The sequence below is a fragment of the Meleagris gallopavo genome, chromosome 9 (genome assembly GCF_000146605.3).
Source record: "Meleagris gallopavo isolate NT-WF06-2002-E0010 breed Aviagen turkey brand Nicholas breeding stock chromosome 9, Turkey_5.1, whole genome shotgun sequence".
NCBI lineage: Eukaryota > Metazoa > Chordata > Aves > Galliformes > Phasianidae > Meleagris > Meleagris gallopavo.
The window spans coordinates 8,282,035-8,296,368 of NC_015019.2; the positions used below are offsets into that span (position 1 = coordinate 8,282,035).

General features: G+C 37.3%; 1 protein-coding gene across 4 annotated transcripts in view; it reads right to left on the bottom strand.

Annotated features, from left to right (window-relative positions):
- DACH2 (dachshund family transcription factor 2) overlaps positions 1 to 14,334 on the bottom strand; it is a 238,708-nt gene that overhangs the window by 8,405 nt on the left and 215,969 nt on the right. For 2 of the 4 annotated variants that reach the window (XM_031554655.1, XM_031554653.1), the window contains exons 9-12: positions 8,264 to 8,409; positions 7,588 to 7,735; positions 4,685 to 4,804; positions 1,569 to 1,634 (exon numbers count right to left, since the gene is read on the bottom strand). In XM_031554655.1, coding sequence (XP_031410515.1) covers positions 1,569 to 1,634; positions 4,685 to 4,804; positions 7,588 to 7,735; positions 8,264 to 8,409 — 480 coding nt within the window. Of the gene's footprint in view, positions 1 to 1,568; positions 1,635 to 4,660; positions 4,805 to 7,587; positions 7,736 to 8,263; positions 8,410 to 14,334 lie in introns of all 4 variants that reach the window. The other 2 variants (XM_031554654.1, XM_031554652.1) reach the window with 1 other exon arrangement.

The following is a 14,334-nucleotide window of genomic DNA, read 5'->3' on the forward strand; positions in this document are numbered from 1 at the left end:
CACTTTGAAACCTAGACTAGCTCTACAGAGAGATCTTCAAAAAGCTTTTTTATCAGCTGAGAGTGCTTAGTGAAAGAACTGGATAAAGTCATCACATATTTACATATCAACAGGATTACCAAACTGAAATTGTCAGAGAATCCCGTGTATGCTGCCATTCACGGCTGTGGTGAAGACAAGAAATGACATATTCTGCTTTCACAGCAGGGTACCAAATGCAGAGATATTGAACATCATCAGTGAGTGTCCAGGTCTCCCTTGGTTCAGGCTTTTGACATGAAAAAAAGCTTTGTAACCCAAAGCCTTTTAAAACTGAGATTTAAGGGAAAACAATAACAACAAACAAACAAAACAAAACAAAAAACTAAAAAATCTCTCTGAAATTAAAATCCTAAGAATCACAGGGCATTCTTCTTTATCAGTAATACACAAGAAGTGAGAATAAGTTCTGAGTCCTTTTGTAAGTAAATGGCTATTGCAAGTGGCTATGCATCACTCTCCTCACAGTTACTTATACTCTTTAATAGAAGACAGATTTGAACCAACTGTAACTCTTTTCTTTCTTTAAAAACGAAAATTAACTTCCTTTTTTTTCACTAGATTCTGTCCAGGTACACCTTGGACTCACAGAATCTTTTTGGAAGAGCACTGAGCGCTTATCTCAGCAGATACTGTAAATAGCACTAGGAAACAGTAGGAATCATTTGCATTTCAAATTAAAATACATGTCCCGAGCGCTTATCCAATATTTTGACTATTTCTGGCAGTAACAATTTTCAAACTGCAATACTTAGAGCACAACTCCAATCATATGTGTACATATACATGAATATAAATATATGTTGTATTATATATGTATATATGTAATTCTCCTTTTTTGTTATGTGTAGCATATGAACCTAAAATCACAAAAGGCGACAGCAGTAAAAATATTTGAAATCTTTCCTGTATAGATGACAGATGGACAACAGATGCGTACCAGAGGTATGCAAAGTCAAGCCTTTAACAGTTGACAAATGCTAAAGGTTATGTTTCTATCTCTATCTGCACTGGTTCTAGCAGTACCTAAGATAGAATTCTCTATCAGATATTCTTGTAATACCCTCTGGTATGTGCACATCTATTTAAATGCATACTAAACATTTCTTTTAAGCCTTCTGGAACTTTTGTCTTGCTAAATTTGCCATCTTGTGATTTCCATCATCTACTGTTTATGTACTTTTTGAAAACATGTATGATCTTGAAAGGAAAGCAAGGATCAGAAGTGGAATATTTTAAAAAGATAAATCATTTGTAAAATCATTTTTGGACTAAGCCTGTATATCTAAGTATGGTAAGTATCTAAGTATGAGTGTTTCCCACATCTCTGTTTAAACAAATATAATTGTTGATCTTGTAAAGTAGCAATCTTGCTATACTTCTTTTCTACATTGAACAGGAAGACAAAATGAAGTTCTGTAATTTACATTTATCGCAGGAAAACAAGAGGTCAAAAAGTATTACGCATTTCATTTTTTAATATGGCTTGTGATAAATGTGTACGTAATAGAAGGAGGTACATACTGCACCTTGCATTGCTGCACTGTCATGTTGGGTTCCGTTGTGTTCTATTTCCATATCTGGGATTCCAGCATCTGAAAGATGTGACACTGAAGATTAATGCTTTCCCCTTTATCCTTCTCTCATGCATCTTTAGAATAATATTTATAGGAAACTAAGATGATCAGCAAGTTGCACGACCTCGCATAAAACATTTGGTCTTCACAGATTTTCAGTAGTAAATCGTTTTCAGAATGTGCAAACATTACTGGTCTCACTGTGGATTATTTTTAATGTGCTTCACATCTGTCTGATGATCAGATAATAATCAACACATGATAATAATGTATCTGTAAAATTCTTTCGGAGAATAAAGGCATCTGACATGAAAAATAAAATGGAAATTAAACTGTGGTATTATTAAACCAAATTTACTGTCTCAGGCAAATACCTGCGAAGTTAGAGAGTTAAAAGATACAACCAGTACCAGTCAACATGTTTGTATCCATGTGCATGTGTTTGTATGAGTGTATTATTACCAACAGGGACAGTACCATATCAGCTCAGGTTATTTAAGTGTACTCCGTCACCCAAGGAACACTATGTATGTAATATATTATGGGAAAGACTTCCAGGTTCCTGAGAAGAGTTTTCCAAAACAGATTGTGCTGTTTTTTTCCAAGCTGAGAAGGAGTCTCATAATGATATGTGCTCTTGAACTATTTAATGTCACACTGATAGTACCTCTGTCTGCAGTCCTTCGGGGTGTGGCTGAGGGCTCCAACACCCCAGGGCGTTAAGAAAACAGATGCCATTATCCACCTTGTGCCAACAAGGATTAGCATGAAGGGTATGTGATCTGAATCCAGGGTACCTCAAATCCTGGAGAAACATCTGCTTTCATCGTAATACAGCACTTCGAATTTACAGTAGAAAAGGAAAAAAAAAAAAGCAAAAATAACCCAAGAACACCTGGAGGGAGATGTGTGTAGTTTTTAAGTATTTCTGTGTAAAAGCCCATTCCTGATATTCTCAAATAGAGAATAACTGTATTGCTGCTTTCTCAGATCACTCGAGCTGGGCAGTACCTGTTGCAAAGATGACATTTTGCTGGTCACACACAGCCTGACTGAGCTCTGTGTCAAAGCAGGGCAATTGATTCAAGTACGTGTATGAGTAATGCAGTACATGAGAAATACATGTGTGTATGTACCTTAGATATACATGTGTATATGAAATATAGGATTACATACATGGACATCACATAAATATATATGAGCAAATAAATTATCAATTTACATAATTTTTTTCTTTAGAAAGTGCAGTGACTGTTATTACACAGGGTTTTTCTTGTTCTTGTTTGAAGTTCAAGGCACTGGACTAGAAACCTAAAAAAAGATTCTCTTTTCAAACCTTTTAGAGTATACTTTGTATGTACGTAAAATGACAAAGTCATCTGTAATAACAGCATCTGTTAAATGAGACAGAGCGTCAGAGTTAAATTAAAAATATTCAGAATAGCCCTTCACATTTTGTTGTCATAAAATTGTACCTGCAATTAAATTGTGGATTAAGATGCTAATGAGCTACCTGATTTGCATGTGCAATCAGATTAGCATGTAAATATCAGCTTTTCGCAGGCACCAACATATATATGGCTACCTGAGTGTGCCTGCAAATCAAAATGTTAGCAGCCAGGCCGACAATAGCAGATGTAAAGATCTGTTAATCACGTTGCTGGGGTGTTGGTCCCCTTCAATTTGTGGCTTCCAGAACTGCTGAGTACTTGTAAATGTAGTGCGATAGGCAGGTGCTTACCAGCAACAACAGCATCTGGGTGAGTGACCTTACTGAGTGTGAGGATTTCAGTTTTCATCTGACATTCATCACAGGGTGCTGGCTGTGCCTGGGGGATCTGACCTGGGCATTTCCACCCAATAGGGGTGGTACAAAAGGTCCCTGCTGGCTGTACCCACTCAGCCTCTGCTGGGAGCCTGTCCCTTAACACGGCACAATGGCAAGCTGTATATCCATGCCTGAATCACCACTGCTCACTGTCAAGAGTGTCAGAACAGCCAGCCAGTTCCTGGGTACAGTGATATGCTGGACTATAAAACCCAGCAGATGAGAATGCCTCTGAAAGATGTTGCTCTCATAGTTAAAGAGTTTATATCTCTTAGGTGCTCCAGCTAAATCACAACTCACGGCCCATTGCAGAGAGCTGCAGTGGCAGTTCAAACAGACAGGCTTGCCCTACCTTTAAAAAACAGCTTGGGTACCCTTGCAACTGAGATCAAAGGCCAAGTTAAACTGATTACTTTCACTCAGCAGTTTTTGCAGTCTGCTTCTGTTATTATAGCTCAGTTGCTAGCAGTAGCCAAACGAGGCAAAGTTAATGTGAAGAATACATGACATACAAACACAGCAGAGACTGAATATAACTCTGATTCATGAGCCTCTGCAGAGACATCAGGATAGGCAAGATGCAAAGACCAACTTTAGCTGCAGAACGTGAAATTAATTAAAACTCAGCTAGGCTTAGTCTTAAAGATTCAAGCCAACATTCTAAAGTTTGCTCAAAACCACTTTAAGCAGGAGAGGTGAATACTCGCACTACTCAGAACATAATCAGCCTCTATGAAATTAACTGATCTGAATTTGTTTCACAATAATATCTGGGAAGTATTCAAAAACCTTGTCAGCTCATAAGGCTGATACATATTTAACAAACTTAATAGATCCTGAGGCTGAGCAAACTTCAGCCAAACAGCTTTTAAAATGAAGCTGAGCAGTTCTCAAAATGAATCTGCTGGGAGAGAAGAGATCAGAGAACCTTAGAAGAACCAAATTTCACATTGTCTTAGCTGGCACTGTAACAGATTTCTCTGGCAATGTATTCAGCACTTCTTGTCATGCCTGTGTAAACTGCTCTATGTTTCTTTTGTCGCAGACATATTTTTTTAATTCATGACCCAGAGTACACGGTCTGAAATAGATTTTTACTTATTTCAGGAAAGGGTCTTGCATTTTATTCTGGAATTTGCTTTATGCACTGTTTTAGTTTTTTAACTTAATTAAACATCATTTTATGTTAACTGTGAAAGGCCAACTAAGACATTACCATTTAACATCCTGAGACCGTCACCTGATGTGGCCTGTTTAAGCGCCTGTTCCACTTGTTCTCTTCTCTTTGATTCAAATTCCAAAGCTTCCTGCAATTTTCTCTTCGCCTTTTTTTCTTTCTTCAAGCGTTTCTGAATTGTTGCTGGAATGGAAACATATGATAAGAATGGCTGTCATAGCACAATTAATATATAACGGAGAGAGTAAACTTGTTCCTTAATTTTTGATGTTCAAGAGCCAAGTTCTAGATCAAGAAAAAAAAATCAGACACGAATCTGATATAAACGAGCAAAAACCAATCCATACCCTGTTCTGAAACAACAGCTAATGTGAAAGAACTTTAAATCTTGTTACAGATCTTTAATCTTATTCTCAGTCTGGAACAACACCACCGATGCAAGTCTCCTGACTAGAACCTGGGTTACAGAGCCAGCTCAGACACTGAGAGGCTACTGAAAAGCTGAGTTAAATGGGTACCAACTGAAATGAAGATGAAATGCATAGAGAAATGGTAGTTAAGGATGAATGTGAGTATATCTGTGGGCAAAAGCACTTTCACTTTTCGTCACTAGTTCAAGAAAAAAAGAGGGAAAGAGAAAGAAAAGGAACAAAAGCATTGGGCAGATGGTGAGAATCTCTGAGAGAAAATAAGGACAAACTTCCCGAGTAGAAAGGAGGTTGAAAATTAGCTTAAAATACAGGCATGTAAATCAAGAACTTTTTAATATTCTCTCCATTACCAATATCTCCTTCTAACAAAAACACTCTTAAGATCTGTAACTGGCTGATTGGACTAAAAATGGGTAACAGTAAAGTATTACAGTGCTTCTCCACAGCTCCGTGTTAGTAGAGCTCGATGTTCTTTACAGTCATCTCCCTTCTAAAGATGGAAAGCAGGAAAGTGCCTTGACAAAGATCATCCAGGGGTCACTGGTACAGCCCTGCAAGATTTGGCAGAAAATGGAAGTATTCCTGACTTCTGTTCCCAATCTCAGTTTTAAACCCAACTATAAATAAAATTAAACCTGTAACTAGAAAACTATACAGCATTAATTGTAGCCAGATGATTCACATCTTCATTGGGAACTGCTGACACTGCCTAAGGTTGTATTCCCTCATCTATATAAATTCAGGCAATAAAATGTACCTTTTCCTTTTAAAACTCTGAATCTTAATTCCGTGTTTAACCTTATCTTTCACCAGCATCAGGTTACCATTTTTTTTGTTTGATGTACTACTGAACCATCTAGTGATGATACTAGAAAAGGTAGGTTGAACTACCAGACAAAAAAAAATTTGAGCTTAAACATAAATGCCCCGTTTCAAAATGACATTTATTAGTCTATATTCTAGCAAATGCTCTTTACAGGTATTGTTAAAATGAAAGGTGAATTTACATTTGCAGTATTTTGTAATTCATTTTATTTGTTTGCTTCACCTGTGTGAAGATATCTGTGAATTTTAAATCACAATATTGTGAGAAAAACTGCTAAAAAACATGGAGATGTAACTTTCTGTGCTGACTTGTTTATCTAACTCTTATCAATTTTTACAGACCTGAATTTGTGATTGCACTATTCAGGGGAATAAAAGGATACCACTGCATGAGCGATCTCCGAGAGATTTAATAAATTATGAATGCCAAAATGTGATCTGGAAACAAAACTTTGGAAAATTGAGTAACCCATGTGGAAAAGTCTATCTGTGACTTTCTATAATAATGTGGATGTTGTGATGACCTGAAAAACAAACAGTTCTGAGGATACTGATTATTGGAGAAATTCTTGAAGTCATAAGTCAACCAAATTTGTGAAGGACTTAAGGTTTTTGTTGAGTTAAATATGACTGTGGAGGTACGTAGTGTTTTGCCTGCCTACACCAAGATTAAGGTTTGTTTTACAGAAATACAGCTGTCTCATCTACACTTACACTGGAGTGATGCAATGATTTTGAACACCCTCCGCGATTTAACAACTTCTGTAGTATTCACTCACTCCTCACAACTTGACTTAAAGCGTCCTTTGTCAGTTCTTAGCGAGCCTTGGTGCTGCAAACAGGTTCCTCACCTAATTTCAATTCAAAACGCACAGGAAGAGAGTAGAAGGCACTTACATCTGTAGCCTTATCTAGCTTTATCTTTCCGATTTCATGGATGTAATCCAGAAGTGGCTTTCGGCGTATGAAGAACTGCTTCTCTCCTTTTGATGCAGATTTGAATTTTAAAAAGAAGACTGCCTGCTTTACAATATCATAGCGAAAAATTTAGATTTACCCATTTAATTGCCTGTTATTATCAAAAGCTTCTAAAGACTCACGGTTCTGTCTTAGAAGGCCTCATGTTAGGAGAGCTTTCGTATCTCACTCTTCTGATGGAAAGAAAAAACCCAACTATCTAGGGTTATTTGTTTCAGATCTTGAATTACAAGAAGTTGCCTAAGTGCAACTATTTGGTTGCACTGAAGTTGTCTAGAGGACAAACTAGCTGATTTAAATACTCCAATTACAGACATATTATCTTTCTCAAAATAAGACTGATCCTCAATGCTTGGAGGATAATAGCAGGAAACAAAAGAAATTAAAGCTGTCAAATGAAGAAATCGGGCTGGGAATACACAGACGGTGTGGTAATAATGCACGTGAAAGCCATGAAACTGAATCAGCTTTCCCTACAGAACCAGCCAAAATGCTCTGCGGCCAGTGGCCCTCCAGGAAATAATCCTTCAGTCACTGTTCTGTCTGCTTACAGAAAAGTGTGCTTCATTCTGTTTTTATTAAATTTAAATCTTTCATTACCAGTGCTAGTCCACTGCTACATTACACTGAAGTATGAATGTCAGTTAACTCAGAGTCCTCTGTAGATCCAGCTGGAAATGCCAAAGGGTTACACATTTAATAGGTATCTAAACTCCATTTTCATTCACTCACCTCTGCTTTGCAGCTCAGCTGTAAGTTGCCTCTCCAAGCTCTCTCTGAGTTCTCTCTCTCTACAAAGCTCCATCTTTAACTCTTTCTTTTCCTGCTGTATCTGCTTTTCCTGGACTCTGGCATTGTCCACAGCCACTTTCAGCAGGCCCTAAAATACATGCAAATGTGACACCTCTAAATACCATTTTGTTTCAGCAGTGATAAAATTCATCCATTTATTTATTTTACTCCCTTTAGAAATAAACCACCAACAACAAAAACTCAGGAGCCTATAGACATGGAATGCACCCGGGCATTTAAAGTGCCTAAATGTTAAATATAAGCAATTTTGTGGTATAGCTTTTGCACCTTCATCCTACTGGTATGGTTTATTACAAATGGAATGCCGTATCATTGCTGACCTTGGTCAACTGCAGGGAGAAGCAAAGGAGAAATAATGAGACTGGTGAATTTTAATATGACTATTATTGCCAACTATTAAGTCAAATAGACAATGCATAAAATGTTTCCACAATCGATAATGCCAGAGAATGAAAACCTAGGCATTACATTAAATAATAATAAAAAAAAAATTAGAATTGCAGATACAAAATAGTTTCTAACTTTCTAAAAGAGTAGCAGAAGAAATAAATTTTATCTGTTATGACATAGTCTGGCCCTATAGAGAATAACTTACCTGAATGTTGGTTAATAGTGTTTCAACTGATGAAAGACCATCAGCAAAAAGAAATGGCGCTGGAAATCCAGGAGGCAAGGCCTGTCCAGCCAGTTGGACTTTATCTAAGGTCGGTTTCATTATTGGAATGGCAATCTGGACCTCTTCTGTAAAGACAGGTTAAAAGCAAGATCAGAAACTATTGGAAATATAGAGGTCAAAGTGATTTTTAGAAACTGTTTCCCTGGAAGTCAAAATACAAGCATATTAGTAAAGCTGATATTGTTTTGGTCTTTGAGCAGCCATGGCTATTACTAAGGCAAGTTTGCAAAACAATAGAGAGCAATAATAAATATACTTAAGGCTATAGCATCGCTCTAATAGAGTATAGACCATTATATCTCAAATTCTACAAAATTATACTACTGAATTATAACAGCATTATGCAGTTCATTAAACCTGAATGACTTTTCTTCATTCTATCATGTTTGCTATTCTGCGATGAGCATTTTTAGTCACTATAACCTTGAAAAAATTCTAATCAAGAAATGTACCACATCTCTTTACCCTTTTTAGCATTATCCTTCCCATACTCAGCAGTAAATAATCCCCACTGAGTCATCCCCTCCTGCTCATCCAGCACTGGCTCTGCCTGTCAGAGAGGCGTCTGTGCAGGCTCCCCTGGCAGGTGCCATGCTGTGGTTAGCCCCACCATGGGCAGTGGCCAAAAGCACCATGCTGAGTTCTGTCTGCTGGGAACACAGAGCTGGTGGTGGGGGCACAGGAGCAGCTGGGGAGGAGAGGGCTGAGCCATGCTCTCGTGATGCACTGCCTACAGCTGGATGGATGCGTTCCTGGCACACTGCATTACTGGGACCTGGTAACTTTCCCTTCACTCCGTTTCAGTTTGGTCAAGTTGCTAAAGATCAAGCTGTGCATGATAGAAAAGCTGTGCATGTAGAAATGTGTACTCAGAAAGAAGCAATGGCATTAGCAATTATTTTCCCAAAATCCTTTAAATTTTGTCACAAATCCTTACTGGCAAAAATCTGAACTCACTTTTTTAATATGACAACTTAATACTGTTTTAGGACAATAATATATGTATCTCCTTCTCTCAGATCCCCCCCCTTTGTGTACTACTTCTCCAATATTCATTTTAAGCATCAAGTTTATTGCTGAAAATGATGACACTAAAATCTGCTAGCAGTCTTCAAAGCCAAACTCTGTTCACTTCTTTTACACTATGATGTTAAAATTTTACACTTTTACACTATGATGGTGTAACATTACAGGGAATTGCAGTCCATATATAATATTTTCCTTTAATCTCTCTGATACTTGCAGAAATCATGAAGAATATCTCCTCACAATTGCTTTTTAGTAAAGCTGGAAACTAATCTACTGTCCATAAGTTCATGATGCATGTGTTGTTTTCTAAGGGCAGCCGCACAGCCAGTCCAGATAGTTTCATTTGTCAAGTGTCTCGGTCATATTAATTCCAGGATTTACAATTAGACCACACCACATCAAAAGGCCTCCCTCCCTTCTCTCACCTCTCTTATTTCAAAAACAACTCCGAAAGAATTTGACAACAACAAATTAAGCCCTGGTGTCTCTGCAGCAGTAGAATTATCTGCTTTAACAACCTCCAGGAGCACCCAGTGAGCTGCAAGTGCTTTTTGCCGTGAGTCAAAAACACACCCACTGACAACAAAGCTGGGAGCATTACCAGATTCTAAGTATTCTCTGAAATCTCTGCTGAGGGAGTATTCTGTTTTCACCCTATGAGTTCATTAAATGGAACAACTTCATAATGATTCTGCAGCACTAATAACAACAACAGCCACTAACCTCTTCACATCTTCACAGCTACCGTTTTAAAGCTGTGCTCATGTAAATTAAACAATCTTTTAAAAAACAACACAAAACAAAAAACAACAAACCCCACAAAACAGTCCAGCAACATACACAGACCACCGAGGCTGTGCTGACTGAGATACGCCACCTGTCACATATCAGTATTTTTTATCAGTGGTAGTAGTTTTTAACACGACCTGGTTAGTTGTTGCATAGGATGCTACACGGAAATAATACCTAAGTCATGGAGTCACAACAGACCAAACAGAAGTGGCATTTGGAAAGGAAAGTAACGCATGAAGTATGCATAATGGAAGCCCATCGCTGCTTTAAAATCTCTAGAAATCTCTACTATTTGAAGATGAAAGTAATAACATTAAATTGGCTGAAAGGAAAATTACTATTGACTGTGAAGACAGGTTGCATGGTCTATGGTTTGTAATGTTACTGTACAGCAGATTGAAGTTTCAAAATAGTATTACTCTTCTTTAAAGAGATAGACACAGCTAAATTAGGTGCTGCTTGCTGCAGTGAGGATCAAATGCAAAAAGAATCATATTTCATCAGACCTAGTCAACACCAGGAAAATAAATAGAAATATAAGAGGTATGCAGGCAATGATTCATTTTGATAATCTGGCCCAAGAGAGACACATAGAGACAGCACACAGATCTAAGCTTCCACCAAAAGACAAATAGGACACAGAGGGTGGGAATTGGGATGACAGTGTAGCAGAGGTCACATCGATTTTCAGCAGCAGTTTTCACACAGATGAGATAACCCTGGACTCTATTTGGCCCATTGTTCATATCCTACCTGTCCCACAAGCAATAAATTTCCAAGTCCCAGAAAAAGGGCAGTAAAGAAGAAGGATTCTACTTACGACTTCTTATGATTAAGTTTTTGTGCTAACCAAACATGCTTTGCAGACCAAGGTCACATTGCATGTTAAAGTCTGTAATAGCTGAAAACTAGAAGAAGCATATTATGTTTTAGCGTATATGGGTGGAAACTGTCAAACCATTCATCATTTTTTTTTCTGATTGAAATCACACTCTGCAAAGATGAATGATAAATGCATTAGAAATCTATTTCAATCTTGTAATAGGTCTTCACATCTGAATGGTGTCTACATCTTGCCCACATTTTGAGTAAGTGCACAGTTAGGCAGAAATTTATTACCTAGGCTTAAGAAATTCTAATTGGGAAAGCAATTAAAAATGGCACGTGTTGGAAGCATTTTTGAGGACTGCATCAAGTACATCTCTTCAGCAGAGAAAAAGATGTTGATTTTAGTGTTTTGATTTTAAAGAACACTAAAGATATAAATGCTAAAAGCAGCACTCACATACAGTACAACAGAATAAACAAGAAAAAAAGCTAGGGCAAATACTGTCTTACCAAGGACACAAACAACCTTCCTATTTATTGAAGCAAAGTGGGAACTACTTTTATTGAGCTTGTTTGTTAAACCTGCCATGCTTTATAATAGCATTCAGGAATCCATTTAGAGTGCAGTCTTTTTATTTTAATTTCTTGCTGGCATCCAGGTGAATAGACGAAAGCAAGAATTATATTGCAGAGCAAAGAAATACACAGTAAATACTAACAGTGAATGGAATTATTATCCCAGGAAAGTGCACGGAAAAGTGCTAGAAAGTTTCCTGTTGTTAATGCAATATACCAAAGTATTTCATCTTCCATCTTCTGCCTAAGTTGCAGAAATCAGGATTGGAAAATTAAGCATCATCCTATGGACTAAATGCAGCACTGGGAACATGAGTAACACAAATTGCTCCCTGTGTGACACTGCACAGCCCTAACCAACAGGCAATTTTATTTACCAGCTGGTTTATGTTCTTTCAAAAGACATGCTTTTAAATCCATCATTCATATACCTGATACACTTGACATGTCACATCCCTCTCAAAACAAGCTAGAAATATTAAAGTTGAAATTTACATATTACTAAACACTAGTTAGATCATCATGTTATTTTTTCACACTCATTTCAAAACATATTTGTCTGGAGGCCTTACACATAAGCCTCACCAAAATTAGTTTACAGAACATAAGATATAATGCATAAAATAAATATATGATAAGGAAAAAAGCAGAACGAAATTCATAAGAAATTTATAGTTATTAATCTGTTCGTTACTCATCACGACATTTGATCTCAGAAAACCTTCAGCCAGCATTAATAATATGGTTTTGGACATAGATGGCACTGGGATCATTCTAGATCTCTGCCTGTGGCACACAATTTAGAAAGCTAAGGACTAAAAGGGTTCATAGTAATTACAATTCTTGAAGCTTCATATTTGAGTGATGGGGATTATATTAAATGATCCACAGTTAGAAAAGAACAGCCTAGGTGCTCCAGTGGACTGTTTTAACCTTTAATAAAATAAAAAGGTATCCCCAGCCAGCTGAGTTGTATGTGCACTCATCTTTCAAAGAAAGACACTGCATTTCTATTTGAAATGGCATTATTTGCCCAAAGTTGTTACAGAATTATCCAATTGATAACCCTTGAATTCCAGCTGTGTATCTACTTCACAAAGACAGTAATAGCAGAATCAGGGCTCAGATAGCAATTTTTGATGGCAAGAAGCAGTTCTTCAAAAGAAGTGAGATTTTTTTATTTTAAACTCTGGCAGCTTTTACACTGCTTACCAAGAAACTAGAATAATTATTTTCTTTTGCAGAAAGGCAAGTATTTAAAACTATTTAAAGCCTGATAATCTGTGAGTCTGTGGGACAGGACTGACAGTCTTCAGTGCCTTAATCCCTATGAATTCCTCCATAGTGCTCTGTGTGCCTTTCTCTCCCTCACTGCCTGCTCCTCTGCTGGGGGCCAAGCCCTCCTCTGAGAAGAGAGCCCTTCTAACTTGGCACCCATCAGACTTCGACATTTACTGCTTTAACCTTGTGATTCAGGTGCCAAATTTGAAGTCGTTGCTGTTTTTCTTAATTACAGCCCTTGAATGAACAGGGTCAATGAATGCAACTGGGAGATTCTGACTGCTGCACTGCGCTAGCTTTAAATCAAACTACTTCATTTTCCAGTGCTTGATACAACTCGATAGCATACAAGCAATTGTCATTACAGAGTTTTGCTGTAAAGAAACTTCCCTTTAAAAATAGTATCTAATCACTACACATGCATTTCCAGACTGCCTTAAAAGCTTTCAGAAACTCACAAAACAGTAACACCAAATGCCCTCTGCTTCACAGTACCTGCTTTCCAGCTGGTTCACACCCATGCAATCTGAAATCAATTGATTCTGTCCTGAAGCGTTTAGTGAAGCCTTTCCATCGTTTTCAACATAGGAAAAATGTAGACCATGTCTGTTACATTTAGAGCGATGTGCTGGCTTGGGAAAAACTGAATAGTAAACCATAGTGAAAAACCAGAAAGCCAACAGTGTGAGCAGTGCATATACTTCTATTGCCACAGAGCTCCTTGCAGGAATTACGAGGGTGTGCTTTCCTGAAGGAGGTCACAAAGAAGGCATTTGGGCTTTGAATAGGAGAAGGAAGCAAAAAGCAAAGAAATGAAAATTTCAGTAGAAAAGGCTGAAATTAGAGTTTACAAATTGTCTTTTTCTGTGCACTCTTTAACAAGGGATGAATAATTATACAGCTTTGACATTTTCATCAATGTACTCTCATTATTAAGACAGAAAATTACACCTATTTATAACTTCAACATATTTACAATGCCCTCTGATGCTCACGTGGCACTGACAGTAAAAGCACCTGAAAATACTTCATTAATTCAAATCTTAACAAAAAAAAAACCCATGAGTTAGATGAGATTTTTGTTTTGTAAAACATTAAAACTGAGATGAAGATTGCAGTGATTCACTGCACAGACATCAGAACATTTCACTGCGAAGAGCTTTAGTCTAAATTTAATATATACAGACTAGGAAAAATACAACTGATGCCACTTGAAGAAATTCTGTTCATCATGAAAAAAGCGTAAGTACAATTAATGCTACCAATAAAAATACTCAGAGCCTTCCAAAGTACTACATTTTATACGTACAATAATTATTTACAATTAATTGCTTGTGTGTGTTAGTATTATACCTGCTTTATCCTCTAAGCTGCTCCTCAGGCGGGTTTTGGTCATCTGAATTCCAGCATTTGAAGTTGCTCTAGGCTTTAACTTCTAAATCTAGGTAGGAGCTAATTACTATCAATCTGCATTTTCCATATGG